Source organism: Cajanus cajan, chromosome 10 (assembly GCF_000230855.2).
Source record: "Cajanus cajan strain Asha chromosome 10, NIPB_CcT2T_4, whole genome shotgun sequence".
Classification (NCBI taxonomy): domain Eukaryota; kingdom Viridiplantae; phylum Streptophyta; class Magnoliopsida; order Fabales; family Fabaceae; genus Cajanus; species Cajanus cajan.
The window spans coordinates 45,104,298-45,130,307 of NC_138526.1; the positions used below are offsets into that span (position 1 = coordinate 45,104,298).

Below are 26,010 nucleotides of genomic sequence, written 5' to 3' on the forward strand. Positions count from 1 at the left end.
TGAGCATTTTGGAATTCATTTTTGACTCAAATTGAAGTGAATTTTGAGAAGCAAATACATATGACTTTTGCATCAATTGCAAGGATTTGATGTGAATCCATGGGTGAATGTGAATCACAAAATCACATCCCAGCACACTAAATCAATGGCGCTAAAATTTTCAAATTAAAAATTACTAGCAGTTGCTTTAATGCAATGATGTGATTAACCTAGCAACTAGCAAGGATTAGCCGGATATGGCGAGGTGGGGGTAACACGTTCCCGTGAGTTACTCCATTGACAGCTACACGTCATCGTTTTGTGTGCTGCTACCGTCCCGGTGCACGTTAGACCGCACCTGTCCTAAGTCCTTGCTCCATACTCGTGCTCCCTCCCCTATTTTTTAAACCAATATTAGTTATTTAATATATCATTAAAATATTTCTATATCTCTTTCTCAGTCACATCCTTTTAAAAGTTAATGCTTTCTTTATTTATTAAAATTAAAATTACATTCCACATTCATTCACAATACATTTTTTTTTATATTCTTTTTGATTAAGTTTTATTTTATTTTATAGTTTTACCGACTCGTCTTACATTACATTACATTCGTTATCCATTTTATTCCACTGAAAATCATTGCGGAGTGATAGAGAGCAAGCTTCACTTGGAAATCTTCTGAAGAGACACGGAGTTTGCGTGGCTGAGAACTCGGCATTGACTCAGTGATGGTTCGATGCAATTTCGTGAATTGTAGCTCAGTGACGATTTCTCTTGCTATGACTTTCAGGTGAATTGCGCCTCGACTCTGCGATTTCTGGATCTGCGATTCTCTTGCTTGGAATTCTAGGTTTTAATGGCCATTAAATTGAATTGTTGTCAAGTTACCAAATCTATCCGGCATTTATATCAAACTCAAACAGCGAATTCATTTTTTCAAGCAACCGAGTCAACACTAACGGAGGCGAAATGTCAACGTCCTTGGTTATTAATTATCATTACACATTTGATTTTCGTTGCTTGCCATATATAATCTTGATCTTTGTGATAATACCTTTTCAATTTTCATGGTCGTTTTTACTTCAGGTTTTGTGTAATAATTCAAGCTTAGAATGACTTCGCCCGTGAGTTGAAATTTGAAAAGACATTTTTGCCAAGTTGTTACACAATTCTATTTATTTTTGTGTGTGTTTAAAAGACTTAACAATTGATGACATGGTATTGCAGACTTGGATTACCGCGTTATTCAAGTAATACAATTTTTGGAAAATTTAGCATATAGCTATTGTTGTAGTCTGATGCAATCTGGACTTCTTCATAACACTTGGCTATCGCCTAAGACCTAGGTTTTCGTATGACAATGAAAGAAAAGAACTGCAGTAGCAGTGGCGGAACTTGAAAAAATTTTTCAGGGGTGCCAGATTATTTTTAGGGGTGCCAGATTATTTTCATATATATATATAAAATTATAAATTATTTTTTTATTAATTAAAAAAATTAGAATTTCTCTTTTTTAACATAATTTTTTTAGTTTTATTATAATTAATAATATAATAATATATAAATATAATATTAATATATATATATATAAAAAAATTTAGAAAAGTTTGGGGGAGCCGTGGCTCCCCCCTGTCCCTATGAAGATCCGCCCCTGTGCAGTAGGCTATCCTTGTGTGTTCAGATTTGCAATTTATGTCTAATTCTCTACAACACAAAATTTGGCTTTTGTAATGGAGCTATTTCACATATTACCCTCGTTCGTACTACAAATGGTCTTTCTTTTATATGAGGTCAATGTCTTGATCAAGTAGTATTACGTTTATACTTAAAGCCAAAAAAATAAAATAAGAGAGTAAAAACAAATAGTCATTTCAAAAGGTGCATTTTCAGTTTTTCACCTAATGTGCAGCAACTGCATTGTGGTAGATTGAGATCTTTCGTTAGTACTTCACATCCCCATTGCTTATGGTTGCTTAGAAGTGAAAACTCTGTTCTTATAGTTATAACATATAACTAATACGAACTATTAGTATTTTGGAAGAAAACTTTAAATTTAGACAAATCATAACCAATATAGACTATAAAAGATCACAGGAAGGCATATTACTGGTCATAATTGAATTGGTTGTCATTTTTAAGTACAAGTGCAAACTCTGTTCTTATAGTTAAGCCTGTTCACTTTAATACTCTGTGCTTGCTTTGTTAAGATTGTGTATAATCAACTACTTTTGCATTGAATTCTGTGCCAGGTTTGTGCTAGATTGAGATAAATTTGCTCTGACTATGGGTGTATCTGGGAGGTGGATTAAAGCATTGGTTGGTCTAAAGAAATCAGAAAAGCCAGCCTCTTCAGAGAAGGGTGGAAATGTTAGTTTCACTCTCTCTCTTTCACATAACACTTCATGCTTTTATTCCTGAGTTTAAGACTTTTAGTATTTCTTTTTAGTATTTCTACCCACACTACCAGGAAAAAAAAAGCAATAAAGTTTTGTTGCTTGGGTTTCAACTAAGTGGAAAAAAAGTATTGTTTTTTTCTTATGTGTTTGTGAGTGTTATTGCGGTTACTGGACATTTAGTGGTGTTGTTTTGATTCTTCAAATGTTATAGCATGGTTCACCTTGATTAAAGTAGTTTTTGTACTGGTCATTTCAATTCTAGTATGTGCTCAAGGAATTTTCCTCTTGCAAACTATGTAAACTGAATTTAGTAAAATTTAAAACCAGACCTACTATAGATAAGGAGAGAGTTGTTGGAAAGTCTCACATTGTCTGCCTTAATTACTAGGATGCAATTTAAATACCTGTGGGGAAACTTCACTTTATGTCATTTGATTTAAGGGGAGACATTACATCCCCTAAAGTCCTAAACCGATGGCAAAAACCTCACATTGCTTGGGCAATTCAGAGACAATTGATTTTAAGATGAAATCTAATAAGATCCACCCAAGGAGGTGGTTTTTTTAGCATATGAGAGAGGCCACTCAGGTTTTCCCTTATCCCAAAGAAGTTCCTCTGGTTCCACTCCTGTATAAATTACTACACATTACATATTGTAAAATGACGTTTTTTTTTTTTAACTTCTCAATGGTAAGAAGGTTGGCAAGTTTCATCATCAGAGAAGGCATGTTGTTGAACTTGATAATGGTAAACATCCAACTGAATTGGAGAATGATGCTACTCCACCTATTGGAGATGACAACGGCCATGCAAACCTTGACACCCATGATTCATCTTGTTCTTCACAACAAGCACACGATGCTTCAGATAATCAACAAATGAGAGAAGAATGGGCTGCAATATGCATTCAAACAGCATTTCGAGGATTTCTGGTAAATTTCATATTAAATTTGGCTTAATGTACATGAGCTGAACTGAAATCCTTTATTGAAGAAGTTGCGTAAACTGAAATTGCTATCTTAAAATATATATTTTTTTTTCAATGCGACTGTAGAGCAGTGCTTATGCAATACCATTTATTTTTGTTTTCCCCCCCTTTTTTATTCTTTAGGAGTCTATCTTATTCTCCAAAAATTATTTTTGGTATTGAAGAATCAGGTATTGTTGTAGTTGGCATTGGCAATAGTGATTTATCTACCGCTAGGATGTCATATTTCTGGAATTTAATTGATTTTTCTTTAAGATGCACTTCAGATTTATTTTAGGCTTCCACCCCCGCCTTTCTTTTATTTGCTCCAGTATTTGTTCTGAGGGTTGTAATGAAAAATTTTCAGGACTTCTATTGCTAACAACTTTGACCTAGCTGAAAAATTGTGTTTTATGTATCAGGCCAGAAGAGCACTACGGGCTTTGAAAGGTGTGGTAAGGCTTCAGGCTCTGGTGAGAGGCCATGCAGTGAGAAAACAAGCTGCAATAACACTCCGTTGTATGCAAGCTTTGGTGAGGGTCCAAGCCCGTGTTCGGGCAAGGCGTGTTTGCATGTCATTGGAAACTCAATCAACACAACAGAAACTTCAGCAAAACCTTGCAAATGAAGCTCGAGTTCGAGAAATAGAAGTAAGGACAGAGGAGTACTGTTCTGAAAGTGACATTACTTTTTTTAATTGTGGAATATCTTCATCTCTTTCACTATTGTTTCCTTGTCATCCATTGAGAAATTGAGCATGAATTTGAGATATCTATTTGATTGTTACGTTTAGGCAAGAGGATTTACCCTTTTCCCCCTTGCTACTTGTCACTTGGGTCTAGTTGCAATAAATTTCAACATAATGTAGTCTTTTGGATCCAATGTTATTTTGGCATTTTCTGGGCAATCTGTCATTCTATATTTAGTTTTTATGATGAGTACATGCTTTCCCTGATTATATTAAATCAATTTACATGTAGATAATTATCAGAATGCTAGTGTTTTGCTAAAGCAGTATACTAAACTAAAACTGGTATAAACTGTGCCTATAACAGTTGAATATTGTGTGCTGGTTTAATTTCTTTGAGACATTTCTGATGGGAATATCAGGATAAGAAACATAGAACTTGGACTAGGTTAAAAATTAAAAATCCACGGAAGCTGTGCAGTAGATTCTGGAGGGTGTATTGTGAGAACAATAATAAAGAGGGGGGAGATTTTGGGGGCTTGGGAATCAAGAGACACGTTTGAGAAAAATCATATGGAGGTAAAGCCAGTTATAGAAGCTGAAAGGGGGAAAAAATAGAAATAACTGGACCTGAGGGAACTGCTCTTCAAATAAGAAAGAATAGTGAACAGTTACAGAATAATACTGTCCCAACTCCCATTCTAGTTAAAAAGTCCCAGCGCCTCTGAGGGGAGTTCAATAATTTCTTGCAAGGAACTTGGAAGTAAGGACGCGAAGAGGGAAAGGTATCACATGCAAAACCCAAAACAAATTTCTATGATAATTCCATTCTGATTTTGATCTAGTTGCATATGCATCACATTTGTGCACAGAATGTTTTCATAAAGGTAGTAATTGCATAAAGAACTGTATTTACAAAATGTCGTAGTGCTTGGTTTGATATAATGTAATTAAATTTCAGTTTTTTTTTTTAATCAAATTATCTGTTTGAGGGACCTCGTGACTTATATATACAGGAAGGATGGTGTGATAGTGTAGGATCTGTTGAAGAAATTCAGGCTAAAATATTGAAGAGACAGGAGGCTGCAGCAAAACGTGAGAGAGCCATGGCATATGCTCTATCTCATCAGGTGAATTTATAATAGCATGTTGTTTAACTATGTGTGCAGCGAGTGTTATACATTAGTTAAAATTTTCTGCAACCTGCACAATAAGAAATATCAGAAATTTGTAATTTCATTAATTCATTTGCCATTTGCCTTCAAGCTATTCTCCATAAGGAGACATAAGAAATTGCTTGTTATATCCTATGCAAGTGTTGTAAACTCAATCCGAAGTTTTGAATGGTCTGACTCAGACAAATTTGTTTTGTATAAAGAATTATAAAAAAGTGTACTAAATTTGGAAAAAAAAATTTCTCAAGAAGAAAATTATTGGACCAATTCAAACATTATTCAATCAGGCTGCTTAGTTTTGTAACTTCTAATAAGTTATATTCGTAATGTAACATATTAACATAGTACGTTACTTGATGATGTTATCAAGTGGGAGTGAACTTCTAGAATTAAGAGGAACTCAGAACATTGTCCAACAATTTCCTCATCACATGATCAGCAGCTTTGCATTCATTATAGTATCCATTTTCCTTTGATACACGGTTTTGGTCCACAGGCTTGGTGTAAGATTTTTCAAATTTTCCCCTTGGCAGTGGCAGGCAGGATCAAGACAGCAGACTGTTTCCTCTGGATTTGAACCAGATAAAAATAGCTGGGGTTGGAATTGGTTGGAAAGATGGATGGCTGTCCGTCCATGGGAGAATCGCTTCGTTGACATTAATATGAAGGATGGAGTAACGGTACATGAAAATGGAGCTAAGGATGATATAAATGGAACCACACCTCAGTTGGGCTCTGCTAACAGGAAACCGTCCTCATCAAACACTCATCTAAACCCGACAAGTCAGGGAATGGGTCCCACTATTTCTGATGGCTGTGATTCTTCACCTAGTAGGTCTGCAGGTTTGCTAGAGTCATCAAACACACAGCCTGTTAAGCCAACTTCTAAGGCAAATGGCGAAAATACTGTTGAAGAAGTTAACTCAAAACCTAGAAATGGGTCAAGATCTCAAAGTAATCCAAAGGAGAGAACATCACAGGCAGATAAGCAGGGCAAAAAACGATTATCTCTGCCTAACAATGGTGAGTATTCTTACTGTTCATTTTATTTTTTCTTGTACATTGGGGGTCTGAAAGCTGCTTCGGGAAGTTGGAACAATTATCAGGTAAACTATAATATAGATAGACTAACCCCAATCATTGCATTCCACTTCAGCTAGTTTGAGTGAGAGACTGACAACTAGGTGCATTCACTCATTTACAGAGGTTGACCAGCATTGTAGAGGACCCCAAACCTTAAATTGATAACATGAATCTCTGTTGCAAGAGCAATGCTATTTTTCACGATTTTTTTGGTGAAGGGTTTTACGGAAGTAAAGATGACCAGTCACTTTAAAGAGTTTTGTTATGCGTTGTTCATTCTTATGGAAATGTTGCAGAGAAGTTTTCTTAAATTTCAGCATATCTTTCTAAATTTGTAGAAAGTAGAAACCCATTCCTCCGCATTCACTATGGTTTGAGCTATCCATTCTAACATCACTGAGTTAGTTAGTTGTATAGAATGATATCACTGATAATTCCTAAACCCCCTGAGGAATTAATTTGCAATTTTGATTAGAAATTTTAGTAACCGTCTTTATTTCTAAAATTCTTGTGTTGATGAAAGCCTAGTAAGCAATCTGAAAATCCAGTTGGCTGCTGGATTATGTCAGGATAAAACCAGGCTTTGCTTAATATTATCTCTGATCTCTGTTGAGCAGGGGGTGGTGCTGGATCTCAAACAGTCAGACACCCTATTAGCACCAATGTGAAAGGGACGCTAAGCACGCAAAAGTCTAGTAGAGATAAACCTAAGCTCAATGGAAGAAGGGATGCGAATACAAAATCAGTTCCATAGTTCAATGGAAGAAATGATGTGAACATAAACACACGGATATATAGTTTGGAGAATCTCAAATAAGGGAAATCACTATATTCTCCATTGATATATGGCCATTTGTTGTTCCTTGCATATAATGTGAAGCGGTGAGGGCTTTGTACTTGGTTCATCCACGAAGATGGTGATGTGGTTTTACAGTTTTGAGATTGGCTTGGGTTGTGATGGGAATAAGATTTGTCTGGTTGATACAAGTTTGTTTTATTTATGCATTATTTGTTGTGGTCTCTGGTCAGAATGTCAATTATGTGATAACGTGATGTATTTATATCCAAATGTACACCTTTCAGTGTGCGATTGCCTCCCGAGGCATTGTATTGTGTTGCCAGCTGTTCTTTAGTGAGTATACTTTTCCTACACATACACACTTCTGCGTAGATTTGATTATTTGATCATAATTGGTTATGCCTTATTTTCTGTACAATTCTCACTCTGATTTTATCATATTACCAAATGTTAAGTGATGTGTTTGATAAGGATATTACAAATAGATAATTGCCTGAAATTTGGGTTAAGATTGTCCTAGGTCCAAAATCCCAGCAGTCATGATGAAAAGCAGATCTAGCAAAGCAGGTAGATGACTTTCGCGTTCGTGAATTAATTAAAATCTGATCCAGGCGGTGGTGGGGTTCCTGATCTGCCCTCCGAATAGTCAGCGGATTTTGCTAGCTTTATTATTCTTTGATTGGTTTGTATACATTTAATATTCATTGAATTTTAATCTTATTGCGGTATAATCCATTATTTAATGCTGTGTAATTAATTTTATTAAAAATGTATTAGTACAAAATTAAATTTCATTTATGTCCTTTCATAACTTTTAGAGTTAATTTTAAAAATAATTTTTCATAATTATTAATTAGTTGATAGTTTAACTTTTCTATATTAATAAAGTGTAGAATTTATTTTTTATGCATAGCAATACGATTTTCAACATATTTTTTCTTATGATCTTTTTTATAAAAATAGAATCTTGCGGTGGTGATTTAGCGTAATATTGTTATCGTTAATATCTTTTAAAAAGAAAGCAACAAATTAATTACTCGGTAGGTAGGTGAAAGAAACCGTAATAATTATAGGTTAGTTGTTATTTTGTTTAGTTTTTGTTCCAGATAATGATATAGTCTGAAATTTGAATTACGAAAAAAAGAAAAAGTGCGTACGTTAGATGTTGTACGGTGAGATGGAGCAGTTACAGTAAAAAGAAAAATCCGAAATCCGAACCCGTCCCTCTCTCCCCCTGCTGTACCCACCCTACCCACCATCCTCCCCTCCTTTCTTCCAATCAAGAAACGGAAACCTACTCATAAGTCACTGATGAGAAAACAAAGTCCGAAGTGGAAGAAAAAGAGGAACCTAGAAAAGGCAGTGGAGTAGAAGAGGAATCAATCAATCAATCAGAATTGGAGACCGGAATAAGAGCGAGAGGCATAGGCATTATAAGTGGGCGAGGGTGTTGGCGCAGTGGAGCATAAGCATTGTGGGAAAGCCAATGTTGTCAAGCCCATTTGTGCTGACCTTCTCCCTCCTCCTCTCCCTCCCAATCCTGTTCCTTCTAGCACCAAGAATCCTGCCACCACGGCCACACACGAACCCCATCTCCCCCTCGGACGAACTAGATGACCTAACCCTCTTCAACCGCGCCATCGCCCACTCCCACTCCAACCCCAACCACAACCCCTCCAAATACTTCCACCTCTCCTCCAAAAACCCCTCCCTCAAAATCGCCTTCCTCTTCCTCACCAACTCCGATCTCCACTTCTCCCCCCTCTGGAACCTCTTCTTCCACCAAACCCCCCCAAACCTCTTCAACATCTACGTCCACGCCGACCCCTCCGTAGCCAACCTCACCCTCTCCCCTCCCTTCCTCAACAAACTCATCCCCCACGCCAAACGCACCTTCCGCGCCTCCCCCACCCTCATCTCCGCCACCCGCCGCCTCCTCGCCACCGCCCTCCTCGACGACCCCGCCAACGCCTACTTCGCCCTCCTCTCCCAGCACTGCATCCCCCTCCACTCCTTTCCCTACATCTACCGCTCCCTCTTCCTCTCCCCCACCTTCGACACCACCTCCTCCTCCTCCTCCTCCTCCACCCCTCAACCCTCTCACCTCCCCATCCGCCTCCGCTACAAATCCTTCCTCGAAATCCTCCACCGCTCCCCCAAGCTCTGGCGCCGCTACGCCGCCCGTGGCCGCTACGCCATGATGCCCGAAGTCCCCTTTAGCAGCTTTCGCGTCGGATCCCAGTTCTTCACCCTCACGCGCCGCCACGCCCTCCTCGTCGTCAAGGACCGCTCGCTCTGGAGGAAATTCAAGATCCCTTGCTACCGCGACGACGAGTGCTACCCCGAGGAACACTACTTTCCCACGCTCTTGTCCATGCTCGACCCCGATGGCTGCACCAAATACACGCTTACACGGGTCAATTGGACCGGCACCGTCAACGGCCACCCCTACACCTACCGCCCCACCGAGGTCTCGCCCGAACTCATTCTCCGGCTCCGACAGTCCAATCATTCCGAGTCTTACCTCTTCGCCAGGAAATTCACCCCCGATTGCTTGGAGCCCTTGATGCGCATTGCCAAATCCGTCATTTTCAGGGACTGAAATCTAATTTCCGCATCGTAAGTTTTATCCTTTATTATTATTATATTATTATTATTATTATTATTATTATTATTATTATTATTATTATTATTATTATTGGGGTTTGATGCAATTGACAGTACGTAACTGAGTTCGTGATAGCAGAAATTATGATGCTCAAAAGTTTTTTTCTTTTTTAATTATTATTATTATTATTATCGATGCAATTAGCAGTAGATAACTGAGTTGCGATGATCAAAACGTTTGGGTCTTTGCTGTGTGTTGTGGGATTTTTCTTTTATGTTTGCGATCTTAAAATGGTTCTTGATATTGATGGGCACTGCTGTGAAATTGCTTTTTAAGCTACATGTCTGTGGGTGTGCATAGGTGCGGTATGTTCATGCCTTTGCTTTGTGGTGTGAAAAAGATTTATGACGTTTGGTAGTTGAATTCTGGATGTCGAAGTCATGGTATTAGACTAGTAGGTGCTTGGCTAACAAGGTTGGTGCAGTTGGTGAGGATAAGATTTATATACCATACAGTGTGAGAATTTCGTTGGTGAATGATTTACAAGTAGTTTTGCAAATTTTTCTTGGACCGGTGAGGCTTGTCTTATTCAGAGAGTTCTTGGCATCCAACTTACCTAATAATCTGAAGTGTTACAAGTATCACAGCCTGTTTGATTATTTCCCCCCCTCGTTGTTTGTATTAGTTTGGTTTCTTATGCTCAAAATGCAAAGATTTGCCGGTGTTGTTGTGGATGGATTTTTTTATTAATTTCTTTGTTGGATTATGCAGTTGAGATAACTTTATTTGATCAAATTTTATTCTAGCAGGTGGAAAAGGTCGGTAAAGAGATGTATGGCGATATAGTATTGCTTGCTGTTGCTATGGCTATAACTTGACGGAGGTGTATAGTTTGAAGAGGCACGAACAGGATAGCCCACATCCTATATACCTGCAACTCTCAAATGAAGAGACTTGGGTTGGAATTACACTAATGAGGGAATCAAATCAAAATTTGAAAGCAAAAACACAGGGAAACGCCTGCGTGAGTTAAAAAGGAAAGGTGGGTGATCTGGTCGTGTATTCAGTTGGGTGCAAGTGCTCAAGTAATTGCCAATCTGTCATAGAAGATTATGTAGGTAGTTTTTCTTTTTGTGGGATGGTTTTGTACATATGAGTTGTGTAAAAACATTGTTTGAAAGCTCTACAATGTTACCACTTTTTAACCAAAAAAAAATGCTGTTGTGTAAACATGAGGCAACAGTAACTGCAATTATAAAAAGAAAAGAAAAAAAAAGTTCTGTCCACATTTGTCCAATTACTTCTCTATTTTCAATTGATCCCATTGCAAACCTGCTATTTTCGTGTCCTGTTCCTCAATTCCATTGACCACTTTTTTCTTTTGTTCTTTTTGGATCTTTGGATCTTTGTATTAGTACATGATCCCTTTCTTCTGAAAGTATCAAACCGCAACTCTAATTTCAATCCATTAGGTTAGATAAATATGTTAAAGAAAAGAAATAAATCTTTTAGAATTTGTGTGGATTAGTTGTGGAATCAGGTTGTTTCCCTTGGGTAGCGAGATATATTGTATTATTATATATGATCAATGACTAGTTTTTAGCTGTAGTTGCTAGACTTTGTTTTGTGAACATTTTCTTTGCATGAGAATGTGAGATTAGTCGGTGGCAGTGTGAAAGATGAAAGCAATCATGTTTAGCAGATATAAAAGTTATTAATTGTTCAAATTCATATATTCATATATTATATTTGAGAGATGAGCATCATAGATAGATATGCATAGTTGGCTTTTAGAGTGGCGACAAAGTTGTAGTTGTCGGTGGTGGCTGTTTTCTCTTTCTCATTGAAAAAGTGGCCCCGAGAGATGTGCCACGGACAAAGAAAGTCGCAAACCTTTCTTCATCTTTGTGGGGACCATGGCCCCACATAAACACAGTTGGCTTCCATGTTTTTTGTCTTTGAATTATCGTGTACACACGAACATGCGATCATCTTCTGTAGTCTGTAAGTTTGTAACTCACTGGGATTTTTCTTTTTTAAAATTCTCACCTCTTCTGAAAGTAGACAAAAACACCTAGTAATGTATGGTTAACATGTTTTGTTTTATGGGATGTCGGTACTTATTAATCTGAGTTATTTATTGTTTAATTTTGCTCATAATTTGATTGAAAGCACCCACTGTACAACATTACATTGTAACTGTAACTTTCATTGATTCACAGAGGAAAGAGGAAATAGTTCCATGTATTATAATAATGGATTATTTTAATCATCCCAGATCGGTGGGGGATAATAATAATAATGGCAGAAAATAAGAAGTTAGGTAAGTTAACATAACAACTTACCACCAAATTTTGTCACTCATCTCAAATTCCGGTTGAAAAATGAACCATTATTCAGTACGGAGTAATATTTATTATATTTCTAAAAAAAGAAAAGCTTGTGGTTGGACAGTTGCTGTGAAAGCACGAGTCAAAGGTACCTAAATCAATTTAGTTGGCAAGGCTCTATAAGATTTTTTACAAATTAAATCATGTTCCTGAGAAAAAGAAGGGAAACGAATAAACTTTAATCTTGTAGGCTTTTTGTCGAGTTTCGGTACTTCCCTTGAGCTGAAAGAAATGTTGGCACTGTCGAAGCACATGTGGTCTTCACCTTCCTGGAAACTGAAGCAAACAATCAAAGTAGACAATTTGCATTTAATTATTAACCCTTTGTGACAGTTGAGAATTCTACTTTTCATACCTTTAACAATTTTCTTTTATTTTTTTCTTAACACCATTAACAGAAAATATTCACATCCACAAACTAAGTTGCATGAATATAAATTCCAAATCAATTAATCCTAATTCTCAACTCTTATTCCCTGTCACCACTACCGTCTTGCTTTTGCTTTAAACCTATCAATTAGCATTATAAGATATATAATTATGCATATACCACATAATTAACAATATTAATTTTTATAGTATCAAATCTATTATCAAGCATTAAGATATATTCTTTTTATTTATTATTATAATGTTGAATTCTTATATTTTACAATTTAGTTATTTGTAACAAAAAATAAAAATATAAGTATTTAAGATTAACATACAAATAATTTTCAAATACATATCTAATAATATATGTATAGGAATTTAAAATCAACTAGAAATCATAAATGTCTCTCAATGAAACTACATCATATCATATACAGTAATTCGAAACTGAAATGTAAACTTAGGTTGTTGGTCAAACAACACTACCAAAATGACTACAAAAAGTAGTACCAAGCTATACCACTATTCAACATAACTCTTAACTCAATCTTTTCCTTCAGCCCACCCCTACTTTGCTCCTATATAAAAATACAATTAGTCCAACCATAAGAAAATATGTAAGGATAAACTAGTATTAAAAAATAACAAGGTATAAGAGTACTAAACTTACTATACAACAACTTAAACAACTTAACATTAAATAACCACTTAAGGCAATAGTTTAGCAACATAACATCATCCTCAACTTACAACACAATCATACAACTATCAACATGTCAAAACTGCATATGAACAACACAACTCAATGTTCAACTTGAACAACACAAACACACCACAACTTATCCACACAACATCATAGCATATGTATAACATAATTTAACAACTCAACAACATATGCACAACACAACAACTAAATGTGTCATCACACATTTCAACTAAGAGATCTCTTATAATACAAGTGAGTAGTTTAAGTGACTTGACTCTATTGAATCAACTAACAACACGATCTTTTTGGGCTAGCTAAATCAACAAATAATTTGGATAAAAATTCATAATACAACATGGTTTCTCAAATTTTGTTACTTAAACTAAAAAAATCTAGTACTTTTGTCAGGGTATAATAGCTTAGGTGTAAATTTATCATGACCTTAGTATGCCCTTTCTAGTACTTAGTTATGAATTTTAGCCCCTAACCTTGAACCTTACTCTACTTGGTTGCTTTGTACATGTATGACTTGACCTGACTCCTATATTGTGGTTACTTATAGACAGTATGACTCGACCTTGTCTTCATACTATATCAACTAAGGTTCTAGAGAAGACTTAACAACTTGTTTCGAGAGTCAATTTCTCAAGAACAATTTTTTAATAATTGGGTTCGTAGAGCATCACAACACAATATCCTCACAATGAGATATTCAACATTTTAAAACAACCTCTCTTATAGTTCTAAGTCAATTAACACAACTTAACATAATGCCTTGAGCATTCTCAATAACACAACTTTCAATACTACACAACATGCAACATTACTATTTTTCAACATTCCACAACTTTCAATTGTAAGCAACTTAATCACTAACATACCTCATCCTAGATTAATATTCAATGAACTAGAATCATACAACATACCACATATAAGCAACTCAACTTATCACATGCATATTCAACACTAAGTCAAATAAATCAACATTGTAACACTATGTGTTTTTAACTTATGTTAATTAATTGTATGATTAATTATTATTTTGTTATTATTATCATTATTTGAGCTTTAGGGGTCAAAAGGCCCTTAAGAGTTAAGTTGTCTCTGAGATAGTCTCAAATAGTTAAATTGGTTCAACTTAAGAAAAAGTATATAAGATTTTTCTTAAGACACGAGCCTCACAAATTCATGTTTTAAGAAAATCTAAAGAGAAAGTCTCTAGAGTCCAAGCTTTCTACTTCTTATTTTCTTACTAAAAATTCCTTTCTTTTTCCTTCTCTACAGCTAATCCAAGGTGACTGTTTGGAGATTGAGCTACCTAGAGTACAAATCTTGAGTCGGAGTCATGCAAAATCTTTTTCTTCCCCTCTTCTCAGTTGATCAACTAAAGGTAAGGAAAATTTATGATTGATGAGTATTTGAGTTGTATGACTTGTTTGCTGTGTTGAATCATCATGTATTGGCTGATTTTGATAGAATTCAAAAGAGAAATTGAGTTTGCTTAAGTTTTGGTGTTTTAAAGTGCTTCTAGGTGAAGTTAATGATCCTTGAAATGTAATGGTTGCATGCTATTTATGGGGCTAGTTTTGTGTCATTTATGATGTATAATTGTTGAATCATATGTTGCATGTTGGTATTTTGCTAGATTTTAGGCGGATTGAACCAAAATGAGATTCTGTCAAGTGCATAATTTCTCATCATGTCGAGCATGACTTAAATAAGGGGTTTTATACTCGGTCATGTCGAGAGTGGTTGAATGGTGTTGAGCATGAAGAGAGAGAAATGTCTTTGACTTGGTCACGTCAAACATGGTTTGAATGGCGTTGAGCATAAGGAGAGAGAAATGTCTTTACCTACATGATGTCAAGCGCTAGTGTTGTGATGCCAAGCGTCAATCAGACAAAGATTCTCTACCTAAATTAAGGTCGGACATGATTTTTGTCATGCCAAATGTGAGAGATTAAGAGAGTCTCTACCTCACCCACATTGGACGCATGTGGATTGTCAACGGGCGTGGGCAAGACAAAAAGCCCTTTGTCCTGATAACACTAGATGCACAAGGAATGACGTCAAGCATTGGTTAATTAATGAAACGTGATGTTTTAAGTTGTTTAATAATTGAAGTATGATAATTCAATGATATGATGAATGTTGTAATATGCCATTTCATTATGCATTGAATTAGGATAATGTATAGTGATGTATGGAGTCATTTGAGTTGTTAAAGTTGTAATTGTAAAGTCATATGATGTTTGTATGAGTCGATAGTTGATAAAGTTGTAAAGTTACAAGATGTTATAGTCGATCAAGTTGCTAATTGATAGACTTGTGGTGAAGATACGTGTCTAAGTTGAGATACATAAAAACTAGAGAAGAGTATATGTGTTTTAGAAATTAAAATATCCCATTGTGTGGATATAAGTTGTGGTGTTCTAAGAGCTTAAGTTGAGAATTCTTCAATAAGTTTTAGATGAGTATTTATTTTAAGTTATCTTCTCTAGGATTTATATGGAATCTGTATAGGGTTTAGGTTGAGCCATACATGTATAAAGTAACTAACTGAGTAAAGTATGAAGTTGATGGATAAAATCTTTAACCGATTACCTGAAGGATGTGTAGTACTTAGAGGATAGTCGACAAGGTAACCTCATAGGAGACTTAGTTTATGTGTGCTAAGGTCGTGGTAGGCTCACACACAAGTTGTTCCACCTTGACAGTAATACTAGATTTTCCTAATTTAAATGGTGAAATCTGAGAAATCAATTTAAGTTGTATACTTGACACTTTGATAAGGCTTAATGTTGTTTATAATTGACCAAACTATGATAGATCAGACATTGTGGTTCGGTACGATATAACTACTTATACTGCTCATTTTTATCGTAAGAGATTTTCGTAATTTATATACATGATAACACATTAGTTGCTTAAAGGTGTTTAAGATGATAAAGTTATTTATGTTGAAAGTTGTTGTGATGTTTGTATGATGATGTTGTTAACAAGTTGAAAGTTGAGTTGTATTGAATGTTGATTAAGTTGTTTATGTTGTATTGTCGTAAGTTGTTGTGAATGCTATGCTGACTCTTTCACAAACTTACCCTTTCTTTTCTTTATAGTTGAAATTGCAATGATCATACTTTGTATGATAGTAGAACATCATTAGCAGGATAACTTGTTCAACTAGTAGAGGGTCACATGGTTGATGACCTGATTTTAGTGCTGTCATTTTGATGTGACATGGTGATTGTATAGATATTTGACTGATGATTAGGGATCTTTTGTGTACAATAATGTAGTTTATGTAGATTATATATGTGTACATGATATATATGTAAACCCATAAGGAGATTTATGATGTCGATATTATGTTTTCTATACATGATATATGTGTACATGGTATATATGTAATCCCATAGGAAGATTTATGATGTCAGTATTATGTTTTCTATACATGATATATGTGTACATGGTATATATGTAATCTCATAAGGAGATTTATGATGTCAGTATTATGCCCTATACATGTATAGATTGTATGAATGAATAAGTAATTGTTACATGGAAACCCTGGGGTAGTTGACTATCATTAGTATTTTCATTACGTAATACTATACTGTACTAAGTATAGTGAACTTCTAGATCGTTACAAACATAATTTCATTAGGTAACTCATGCCCTATGTCCGACGTAAATGAGGTAGAGAGTCTTTAGCTTGCCAACACTCGACGCCAATCTACCCTTACTTGATGTGAATGATGCAGAGAGTCTCTATGGCAATCACGTCTAGTGTGGCTAATACCTACGCCCAAGCTCGTTTAGGTAAAGAGCCTCTACATGACTCAAGTTCGATGGCACAACACTAACACTCGATGTGATTTAGGCAAAGAACTTTTGTCTTGATCACACTTGATGCCACTTAACTAGGGTCCAACATTACCAAGTTAAAGAGCTCCAACGACATCCTCGCCAGATGCCATTCAACCAATGCTCGATGTGACCTAGTCAGAGAGATATTCTTTAACTTATGCCTAACACTACCAATCTCATGCTTGATATCAGTGAGAAATAGAGCCTCTGACCTACATCACATCCGATGCCTTCAAGTTGCACCTGACACGATGATGAAATATGTACTTGGTAGAATCAAAAAATTGGCTCTCTTCACCTTAAAAAAAAAATAGGAAATCCAAGCATGCAATGCACCAATTCATACATACACATTCCAGGTAACTCAAATACAACCACAAAAACCATTGCAAAGTAAGATCTATCGAGTCCTTCTCATTACTACAAGAACACCAAAACTTACAAATTTTAAATTTCCATCTCAAACAATCAGTATAGCCACGATTTCAATGAAATTCAACAACATACACATCATAGATCAACAAGGAATTGAGTCATAGCTTCCTTTACCTCAAAATTTGAAATAAAAGGGAAGAAAGAAGAAGAAAATGAGCTCCTCCAAGAAGCTCTGCATAACACTTTGAAATTCTGATTTGAAGTTATCCAAGCTTGAATCTAAGCACTACAACTCCACTCAGCTTCGAGAAGGGATCACAACTCAACTATGGAATTAGGATGAAGTAGAGTCATTTATGGTTTCAAAGTTCCTCTCTTTAGATTCTCTTTAAATTTCTTAAGAAGTGAATTTATGAAACTCAAGTATTAAAGATCCTATATATCTTCCCTTATCAGGTCGAACTTAATCTCTACTCAAAGAAACTCTTGAATAACTAAATTGCTTAGGATATTTAAACCCTTAGAGTCTCATACACTATACAACTAGCCACAAAAGTCAATAAATCAACAATTCAACAATTATAAAAATGTATAGTGTTACAATTATCATGATGATTTGTAATGTTATTTCAATTAAAATTAAAACAATAAACAATTATATCTAAGTACAATGAATAATAAAATAACTAATATTTTATTCCGTGTATTTCACATGTTATATATTTATTATAATTAAAATTTCCAATAAATTATATATACAAATAAATACTATGTTTAAATATATAAATTATATTTAAAATTTACATAAACAAATATTTTTAAAATATAAATTATATCTAAAATTTAAAATAATTAATTTATATAGCTACACAATATTATTTTTAATTACTAATAATTTATTTTAAAATATTAAAATATAATTAATACTTAAATAGGATAAATAAAAAATTAAACTACATAAAAAATAAAAAAAAATATTAAAAATACTTTAGTTGAATAATAACTCTTAAATATGCTCTTGTATAAAATTGTCATTAACACTTGACATATAGAAGTTGATCAATAAGTCACTATGCATGTGGAAAAAAAAATCATAATTATTTTATGTATTATGTGTATATCATAAATATTTTTTTTTAAACTTCTCATTATTTATAAGTGTTTATATCATCAAATAATTCTAAATAAATCTTAATTAAGTTAGCAAAATACACTTTTTAAATTTTAGAAAATGAACTTGAAAATATCATTTTTTAGAAAAAATAAATCCTTAAAATATGAGATAACAAAAAAAAATTATTATAAAAAATTGAAGCTAATTTCTTTCAAAAATATACAAATAAATATCAAATAAAGAGAATATTGTATTACAAGAAAAGAAAGTGTATAATAAAAGGCATACTTTTCTTTCTGAGTCCGGAATAACAGAAAACAATTCAATATAACATACTGTTAAATTTCTATATATAAATCTATAAATTGATGAGTTGACACGATTTTATTTTATTTTTTTATAAATTAATGATGTGTTGACACGATTTTTTTTAATTGACGATGTGTTGACACGTTTACAAAACCTTTTTTTTTTTTAACAACAAAATCTTAAGAATATTCAAGTCCATAAAAAAATTACAAGTCCATCTTAATAAATTAATAATTGATGCTTAGCGATGGATCTTGGATACTCCAGCTCATGACAAACTAGGTTAACAAATTCACGTGACAGTGTTTTCTCACCACAACAACGTGCAAGTGATGATAAACATCACTTAAATCTTTTAGTAAAACATTATTATAGTATGTGTTAGTTCTAGGGAGATGGACTTTAGGATATCAAAGTCATATTCATCACCTCATATTTGAATCTTTTAAAACAAAAAAAATATGAAAACTATTGTTAAAATTCGTTTTTGTTATCATATGAACCGTAACTATGTTTTTATAAGATTATTTTATAATATTTGTCTGAAGAAATATTTTATGAGAGTTATTTTTATAAGGTTATTATACAAACATACTTTACAATAATAAGATATTGTCTGTTTTGGGTCTTAGCTTTCACGATTTTATTTTTGATCATCACTCAAAAGATCTCTCGATCATTGAAGTATGTTTATGCTATATAAATTGTTATTTCTTATCTTATTTTATTGATGTAAGACTTGTTTGTATCCCAACAATTTTTTAACCTTTTTATTCGTGCAAAATATTTTTTAACAAACTCAACTGACCTTATTTTAGTAAATTTTCTTTTGAATACGAGAATTTGTTTAGAAGAGATCGGATTTAATTCTAGACTAATTACTTGTTGGGATTTATTTTATCTACATATTTGAGTGTGAAATTAAGGTTTAAAACTAAATTAGATTTCAGAATTTGAATTATCACGTTTAAAAGTCCTACTAAGTGCATATTTAAATTAGATTTAAAAACGTGAATGTAGATTTTAGTCAAAATTAATATTTTTTATTTCAAAGTAAACGTAAAAATTCAAGTCACAACTCGAATCCAAACATACTATAAAACGAACTTCATTACTCATCCTGTGGCATCACACCACCAACCACTGTGATACTAAAATAATTTCAGTTTTGACAAAATTAAATTAAAATTAGAAAGCTACAATTTAATCTTATACACAAACTAGATTCTATATTTAATTTAAAAGCATGAAATCCCCGTCACTTCAAACTCGGAAACAAACTTAATTTTATATTATAGAAAATCTTAAAATTTTCTACTTAATGGGAGGAAATTCTTAAAAAGTCTACATATATTATAGAAAATTTTGAAATTTGTTTAGGTAAGAGAAATATACACTAGCAGTTTATTTTCTGCCTCACTCTTTACTATTGATTAAAATTTGTTGAAATCACAAAATTTTAAGATACGCAGCATTAACAATGAACACACCATTTCTTCCATCAAATTTTAAAAAATAAACTTAGGTCACAACCACAAAGTTCTGTTTCATTTTGTTAATTTTCCCGTTTCATTTTAGCTTCTCATTGTATCAGCTTCAACTTGAAAGTTGAAAGTAAAGCACTAGAATGTGATTGCCGTTTGCTTTATTTTATCATAACAAAGCAATGACTCATTGACTCCAAATCAAAGACTACAAATATCTCAATTATTGAATGGTGTAATCTGAAGTAATAAAGGAGTTTTTTTTTTTTTTTTTTCTGTTGGAAAAATTAAGCAAGCATCAAGTCTATATGGAATTTGAAAGGTCAATACTGCATGTTTGATATGATGGTGCCTTCCAAAACATCCACCTTAACAAATTGGTTATACCGAGTCCACTCTACGAACAGTATATTCATTATCCCTTTTGCTTTATACCCGTATATTCTACACACACCAAACTGTCATCATCTTATCTTCCCAAATATGTGACTTGGTTTTAGTTTCCAAAAAACCATCCACTTCTACATTAGACCCCAAAAAGGACGTGTGTTTGATCTTTGGAAAAACCATATGGGTTGAGAGCTGCACTGTTTTGCACCTCAAAGAGTTTTGATTACGGAAGGAATTTGTCCTCATCATTGGGTCAGTGCTAACTCATGTCCTTTTCAGGTTTCTTTTGAACAAACTACTTCTTCATGATAACTTACAAAATGATTTAAATTAAACTTCTCCCATAAATTTAAATGCACATTAACTTTTCTTTTAGAGAGTTAAATAAGATAACTTGTGAAAAAACTGATATGGGTAAGTTGTTTTTAACTCGCTAGAAAAAAAAACTGACGTGGATAAGTTATTTTAACTTGCAAAAAAAAAATAAAAAATCAAACATGCACTTTGTTTCCTCAACAAGATTGTGCAATAAGAACATCATCTTGCAAAAACTGAGGGTGTTTTGTAGAATTTCATCATGCCCTTTGTTTTGTAGATAAGCATCTGTCAGGACTTAATTCATCGTATGAAGTGGGAAACTTACTACAGGATTCCCTTTATGGCTTGTACTCGGATCCAGAGACTCTCACCACCCAGTGTCACAAATTCTTCGCTTGTATAAATGTTTGTCGGTAGGTCCTGTGATTTTGTCTCCTCAGTCCATTGATAGATTTGACAACTTTTGGTATATAAGTTATATCAATGAGTCGTTGGTGTAATTAGTAGCAGTTCTCTTAAAGTATCTGATTAAGTCGTATGAATAAAAAAATTAACAATTAACAAGAAAGATCAATTAAAGTAATCAATAGATTTTTTTAATTGAGATTAATTGTCGATAAGATACTATGTGGTAACACCAGTTATAAAAAAAAATCAATTTTTTGGTTATAACCATACGTGAATAAGGTATAAATTTGGGTAGACCGCAAGTTATTTATCCCCCAACTAATGTAGCCTTGAATGTAGTCTCTTTACCTAGCTTTATTACAAAGTATACCAAAAACTCGCAGCATCTCTATAATGATGGCCAAAGAAAACAAACAAATGTGTAGCAATTGTACTGTGTGATTTTATTCAAGTGGAAGAATTCAATCCTATTTCCTTTCTGTTGAAAGTAATTTACAATAAATAATCGACCTGCCTGCACCCATTTACCAAAAACCAAAAGCCTTACAAAAATGCCAACCAAATTTCCTACTATCATAAATTGTAAGAAAAAGAATATAATAACGATTTCCCTCAACACATGCAAATATACCCGTGTGTTAGAAATAGAGAGAATGCAGTTCATAAAATTGACTTAGGCTAGAATTAAAGACAAAAATATTCCAGGTTCGGTAGCTTCACCATTCCATCTTCCATAGGACCTGTGTAGTAGAGGAATGTACTGAGAGATCTGCAACCTCCAGGGTCTAGAAATCTCATGAAGCAAGGTTACTGAGGCCAAAATAGAGAGTTCTCTGCTGAAATGCATTAATAGCATAATCAACTTGAAAATGACCAAATTGTGATTTAAATCGAAGTCCATATCCCAATCCAACTCCAGATCCTGGTTTACCATGCCTCAAAGCTGGATTTCCTGAAATTTCGAGAGATCAACACCATGAGAGCACATTAAACGTGTAATCAGAAACAAACATGATCAAGTAGATCAATTTAAGATAAAAACAGAGAAAAAAAGAAGAAGAAGAAGATGCCATGACAATGAAAACATAGTAGTTTAACTGAATATAATGGCAGATGTTGGATCACTTGCTTCAGTAACGGATTTATATGACCATCCCATTTAAAAGACATTTTGTTCCAAGGCTTGGGTATTGAATATTGAATCTTATCAGAAAACTTAGTGATGGGACTCTAAAATAATGGGGAATATTTATTGTTCCAGATTATGGTATAGTTTTTGGCTTCTTATAATCATAGCCTTTATTTTACTACACAAAATGATTCCTAGCGACTTCCTCCTATCATCGGAGAGACAGAATAAGATTCATATACACAGTTTTGTATTGTCCCACCCAAGCTCCATTATTATTCCACCAAATCCACAGAATGGAGCTTTGTATGTATGGACATGCATAAATCAATGCTAGACACAAGAAGAGACAAGTAATTTGAGTATCATAAGAATGATATTACTCACCAGGTACAAGATGACCAGACCGCAAGTCTGTTCCACAATCCAAGAAAATGGCACCTTCCAACATCTTATTCTATAGTAAAAAAAAAGATATCAAGTAATTTAGTATAGAGCATTTCATTTCAACAATAAATGTAATAACAAAAAGAAAAAAAATGCACATATTTAATTCTGTTTACCTGCTTGTGTGTGTGTAGAAAAGTAATTTTAAGGAAAGAGATGAAATATTACAAATTTACAATCACATACAAGGTACGTTAATTGTAACTTGTGGAAACATAGTGGGAAGGCAGGATAGGCTGACTCTGATACTTTGGATAGGATTTCAGTGCCAAAAGCTCACGCACACAAAAAGAAAAAATGCTCTTTTCAAATCAGTCATATGGAGAAAAGTGAAAATTTCAACAGAAATGAAGACCCTAAAATTCTTAATTTATTAAGAGATGACACGTAACAGTAGCATTTTAAATCCAATATGCCATGAGCAAAGCACAAAGCCACAAACAAGAGGCCAGAGAAGATGGTGAATATGCTTCATGATCCTGTCAACCTCTTACCAGATGGCGATATATATTCCCACAGGTGCTAAACATTCATTAGAACCATGGATGACAGATATTTCAACAACTTAAGTAGCAAAAGAAGTTATTGCCATAGGTGGTGAATATGGGATCATGCTTACTAACACCTCACTATACGCAGTAGTACTAGACGAAACAAAACTTCAAAGAAAGCGAGTTCTTTATCAAAGAAAGTGCCGTTTAGCAGTATAAGAATATTTAAGGAAAAGGAGGTTCCAAATCTGTCTGATTTTACATTATAGGATTGCTGTTCATTATGCTATCACATACCAATGGGAGTGTTAGTTCGCTATTAGCCACCAGACATGATCGCCCAGATCCAACTGCTCCTTCGCCATACCCTCGCACACTCCCAAGCCCTCCAATGGAAAATGCTTGGTAAGGAGCCATGTCCCCAACAATAGAGCCACCTGAAAGCCTGTTGCAGGAAAGGGTCGGGCTGATGGTCAATTTTTTGTCAAATGACATGAAGAGGAAATGAAAATAGGAGAATTTTCAAAAGCACAAATGTATTTTAATTTAATTCTCAGCTCCACATAGTTCTTTCTCAGAACGCACATAGTATTTATCCTTTCATGTCTCCACATACCAACCTTGTTAACAGAAATGCAGGTCCAAGTTTGATTCCCTTTGAAGCAACAAATTTAAATCTATTGAAGATTATCCACTTAGAAAGAACTGGAATACCTTGTTCTATTTGAAGATTAAACTGAAAAAGACAGGCATTTAGTCAGTGGAATACACAAGAATTTCTTTTGTGATAAAAATACATATGCAACTAACTGATTCACAATCACTCATAAAAAGGAACTTGGAAGCAAATTGGAAATAAGAATATAAGATATTACATGAAAAAAGCTATTTTCATTCGCCTTTGCAAATCGACTCTCTTGCTTTAACACTACCATACTGTCATGAGGATTGCCACTGCATCAAGCAATGTACATCACATGATCAAAATCAGTTCAACATCTTCAGAACTGGAATACTAGAATCCTTAATTACCTGCAAGTCAAAGGAAACCCATCATAATCTCTACTTATAGCGCGCCCTTCATCGTTCAATGGACGAACATGCTGCATGATGGTTTACATTATAATATTAGTTTCCAATTTTCTTATAACCAAATTGAAGAGTAATGTAAAGCAAAGAAACTCATGCTGGTCATGGTTGGGCTTTAACATTAAGACAGATTCATGAAAAATCCAGCTGAACCTCAAACTTTATGCTGGTTGAGCTGCTCCATTTTGAACTAGCAGGTTCCTTCAGGTCCATTCCCACCGACAATCGAGATAAATTTACTCCTCCACTTCCGGAGCGGGAGAAATTGTTTACAGGGATACCATGGATTCCAATTTCAGGTGAAAGCGAATGCTGGAAGAGGAAAAAGTGAGGCAAGAAGTAGAATTTAAGAACGTGCTACAAACTTCACTTAAAAATAGGCTCATTGTACAACATAGCCTCACATCATCACCATACCATAAAATACAATCCAAAAAGATAGTATATGCACTAATAGTGTAAATGTTTTTTACATTATCATCCAATCACATACCACTGTATGCATTATAAGTTTGTTGACTATCATAATAACTACCTTAAAAATCATACCAATGATGATTTCTCATTTGGCAAAGTATTGTAAAAAGCACAAAGCTAACCTGCAATACAAAAGACTGCTGAGCAAGCCATTCCGGCCGCGGCCTTCTATAAGCAACCAACACATTTGAATCATATAGACCCTTATCCCACGAAACATCAAGCTTCTCACTTCCACCAAACAGATTTGGGTGTTTGATGCAAAGACTATTCAGCAAAACAAGTTCAACTATTCATTACACAGTTATGAGAAAAACTAACCAATACCCTCGACCCAAAGCATAACACAAAGCCATCAAATTTCAAAATTTCGTCCCTCAGATTCCACTCGCATAAAATGACAAAATCGGGGAACAAAACTGAGACTCTCACCTCCCAATTACCAGTGAAAGTGGACTGCCAGAACTCCTATTAGGGGAAAATACAAAATAAACATTTGTGAGCTCGTACAAATCGATTAATTAATTATTTTTTTTCAAAGACAGTGCTGAGAAAAATGAAACCTGAGAGTGGGGAGCATCAAAGAAGCGCATAGCTTGTGAGTAAAATCAACGTTAACGTCAATCTTTGCTGTAAAACCACTCAAAACGGAGAGAAAAACACTTGCATCAAAAACCATGGTCATGCATTAAAAAAAAAAAAATCAAAGCTTTTGCATCTTTGGTCTAACCTTTGCCAGCATGGATGCTCTTCTGAGCTCCCATCCCATCAAACACGCATCAACCATTAAATTAACAGACACGCTATAATTGAACCAACACGAGAAAACCCCAACGTTTGAAAGATTATATAGTATACGGCATCAGCATGCGTGCAGTGGAGACAATGCTGCGTTTCGTTTTGTAACGTTGGCAAAACAACAACCAACGACGGTGTTGTGTTGTGT

The 26,010-nt window shown here is 34.4% G+C and overlaps 3 protein-coding genes across 8 annotated transcripts; 2 read left to right on the forward strand and 1 right to left on the reverse strand.

Annotated features, from left to right (window-relative positions):
• The first annotated feature begins 523 nt into the window (after positions 1 to 523).
• LOC109817537 (protein IQ-DOMAIN 5) lies at positions 524 to 7,508 on the forward strand. 5 transcript variants are annotated; one of them, XM_020382813.3, is made up of 7 exons: positions 524 to 772; positions 2,232 to 2,349; positions 3,074 to 3,310; positions 3,768 to 3,995; positions 5,050 to 5,163; positions 5,742 to 6,231; positions 6,909 to 7,508. In XM_020382813.3, exons 2-7 carry the CDS (start codon positions 2,266 to 2,268, stop codon positions 7,043 to 7,045), a joined length of 1,290 nt encoding a protein of 429 aa, XP_020238402.1. In that variant the 5' UTR covers positions 524 to 772; positions 2,232 to 2,265; the 3' UTR covers positions 7,046 to 7,508. The 5 variants fall into 5 exon arrangements, with proteins under 5 accessions (XP_020238402.1, XP_020238403.1, XP_029131076.1 ...); XM_020382814.3 differs by having other exon boundaries at positions 525 to 772; positions 3,077 to 3,310; XM_029275243.2 differs by lacking the exon at positions 524 to 772 and adding an exon at positions 819 to 966.
• Positions 7,509 to 8,143: 635 nt separating this feature from the next.
• LOC109817549 (Core-2/I-branching beta-1,6-N-acetylglucosaminyltransferase family protein) lies at positions 8,144 to 10,984 on the forward strand. 2 transcript variants are annotated; one of them, XM_083065912.1, is made up of 2 exons: positions 8,144 to 9,709; positions 10,505 to 10,984. In XM_083065912.1, the coding sequence occupies exon 1, from the start codon at positions 8,577 to 8,579 to the stop codon at positions 9,690 to 9,692; it is 1,116 nt and encodes a 371-aa protein (XP_082922038.1). In that variant the 5' UTR covers positions 8,144 to 8,576; the 3' UTR covers positions 9,693 to 9,709; positions 10,505 to 10,984. The 2 variants fall into 2 exon arrangements, with proteins under 2 accessions (XP_082922038.1, XP_082922037.1); XM_083065911.1 differs by having other exon boundaries at positions 8,153 to 9,709; positions 10,508 to 10,984.
• A 10,867-nt stretch (positions 10,985 to 21,851) lies between these two features.
• Positions 21,852 to 25,994, reverse strand: LOC109817538 (Outer membrane OMP85 family protein). Its single transcript, XM_020382815.3, has 11 exons — positions 25,795 to 25,994; positions 25,628 to 25,694; positions 25,497 to 25,532; positions 25,187 to 25,331; positions 24,741 to 24,899; positions 24,531 to 24,601; positions 24,374 to 24,452; positions 24,119 to 24,234; positions 23,796 to 23,943; positions 22,948 to 23,017; positions 21,852 to 22,383 (listed from the first exon to the last, which is right to left on the reverse strand). The coding sequence occupies exons 1-11, from the start codon at positions 25,826 to 25,828 to the stop codon at positions 22,226 to 22,228; spliced, it is 1,083 nt and encodes a 360-aa protein (XP_020238404.1). The 5' UTR covers positions 25,829 to 25,994; the 3' UTR covers positions 21,852 to 22,225.
• Positions 25,995 to 26,010: the final 16 nt, after the last annotated feature.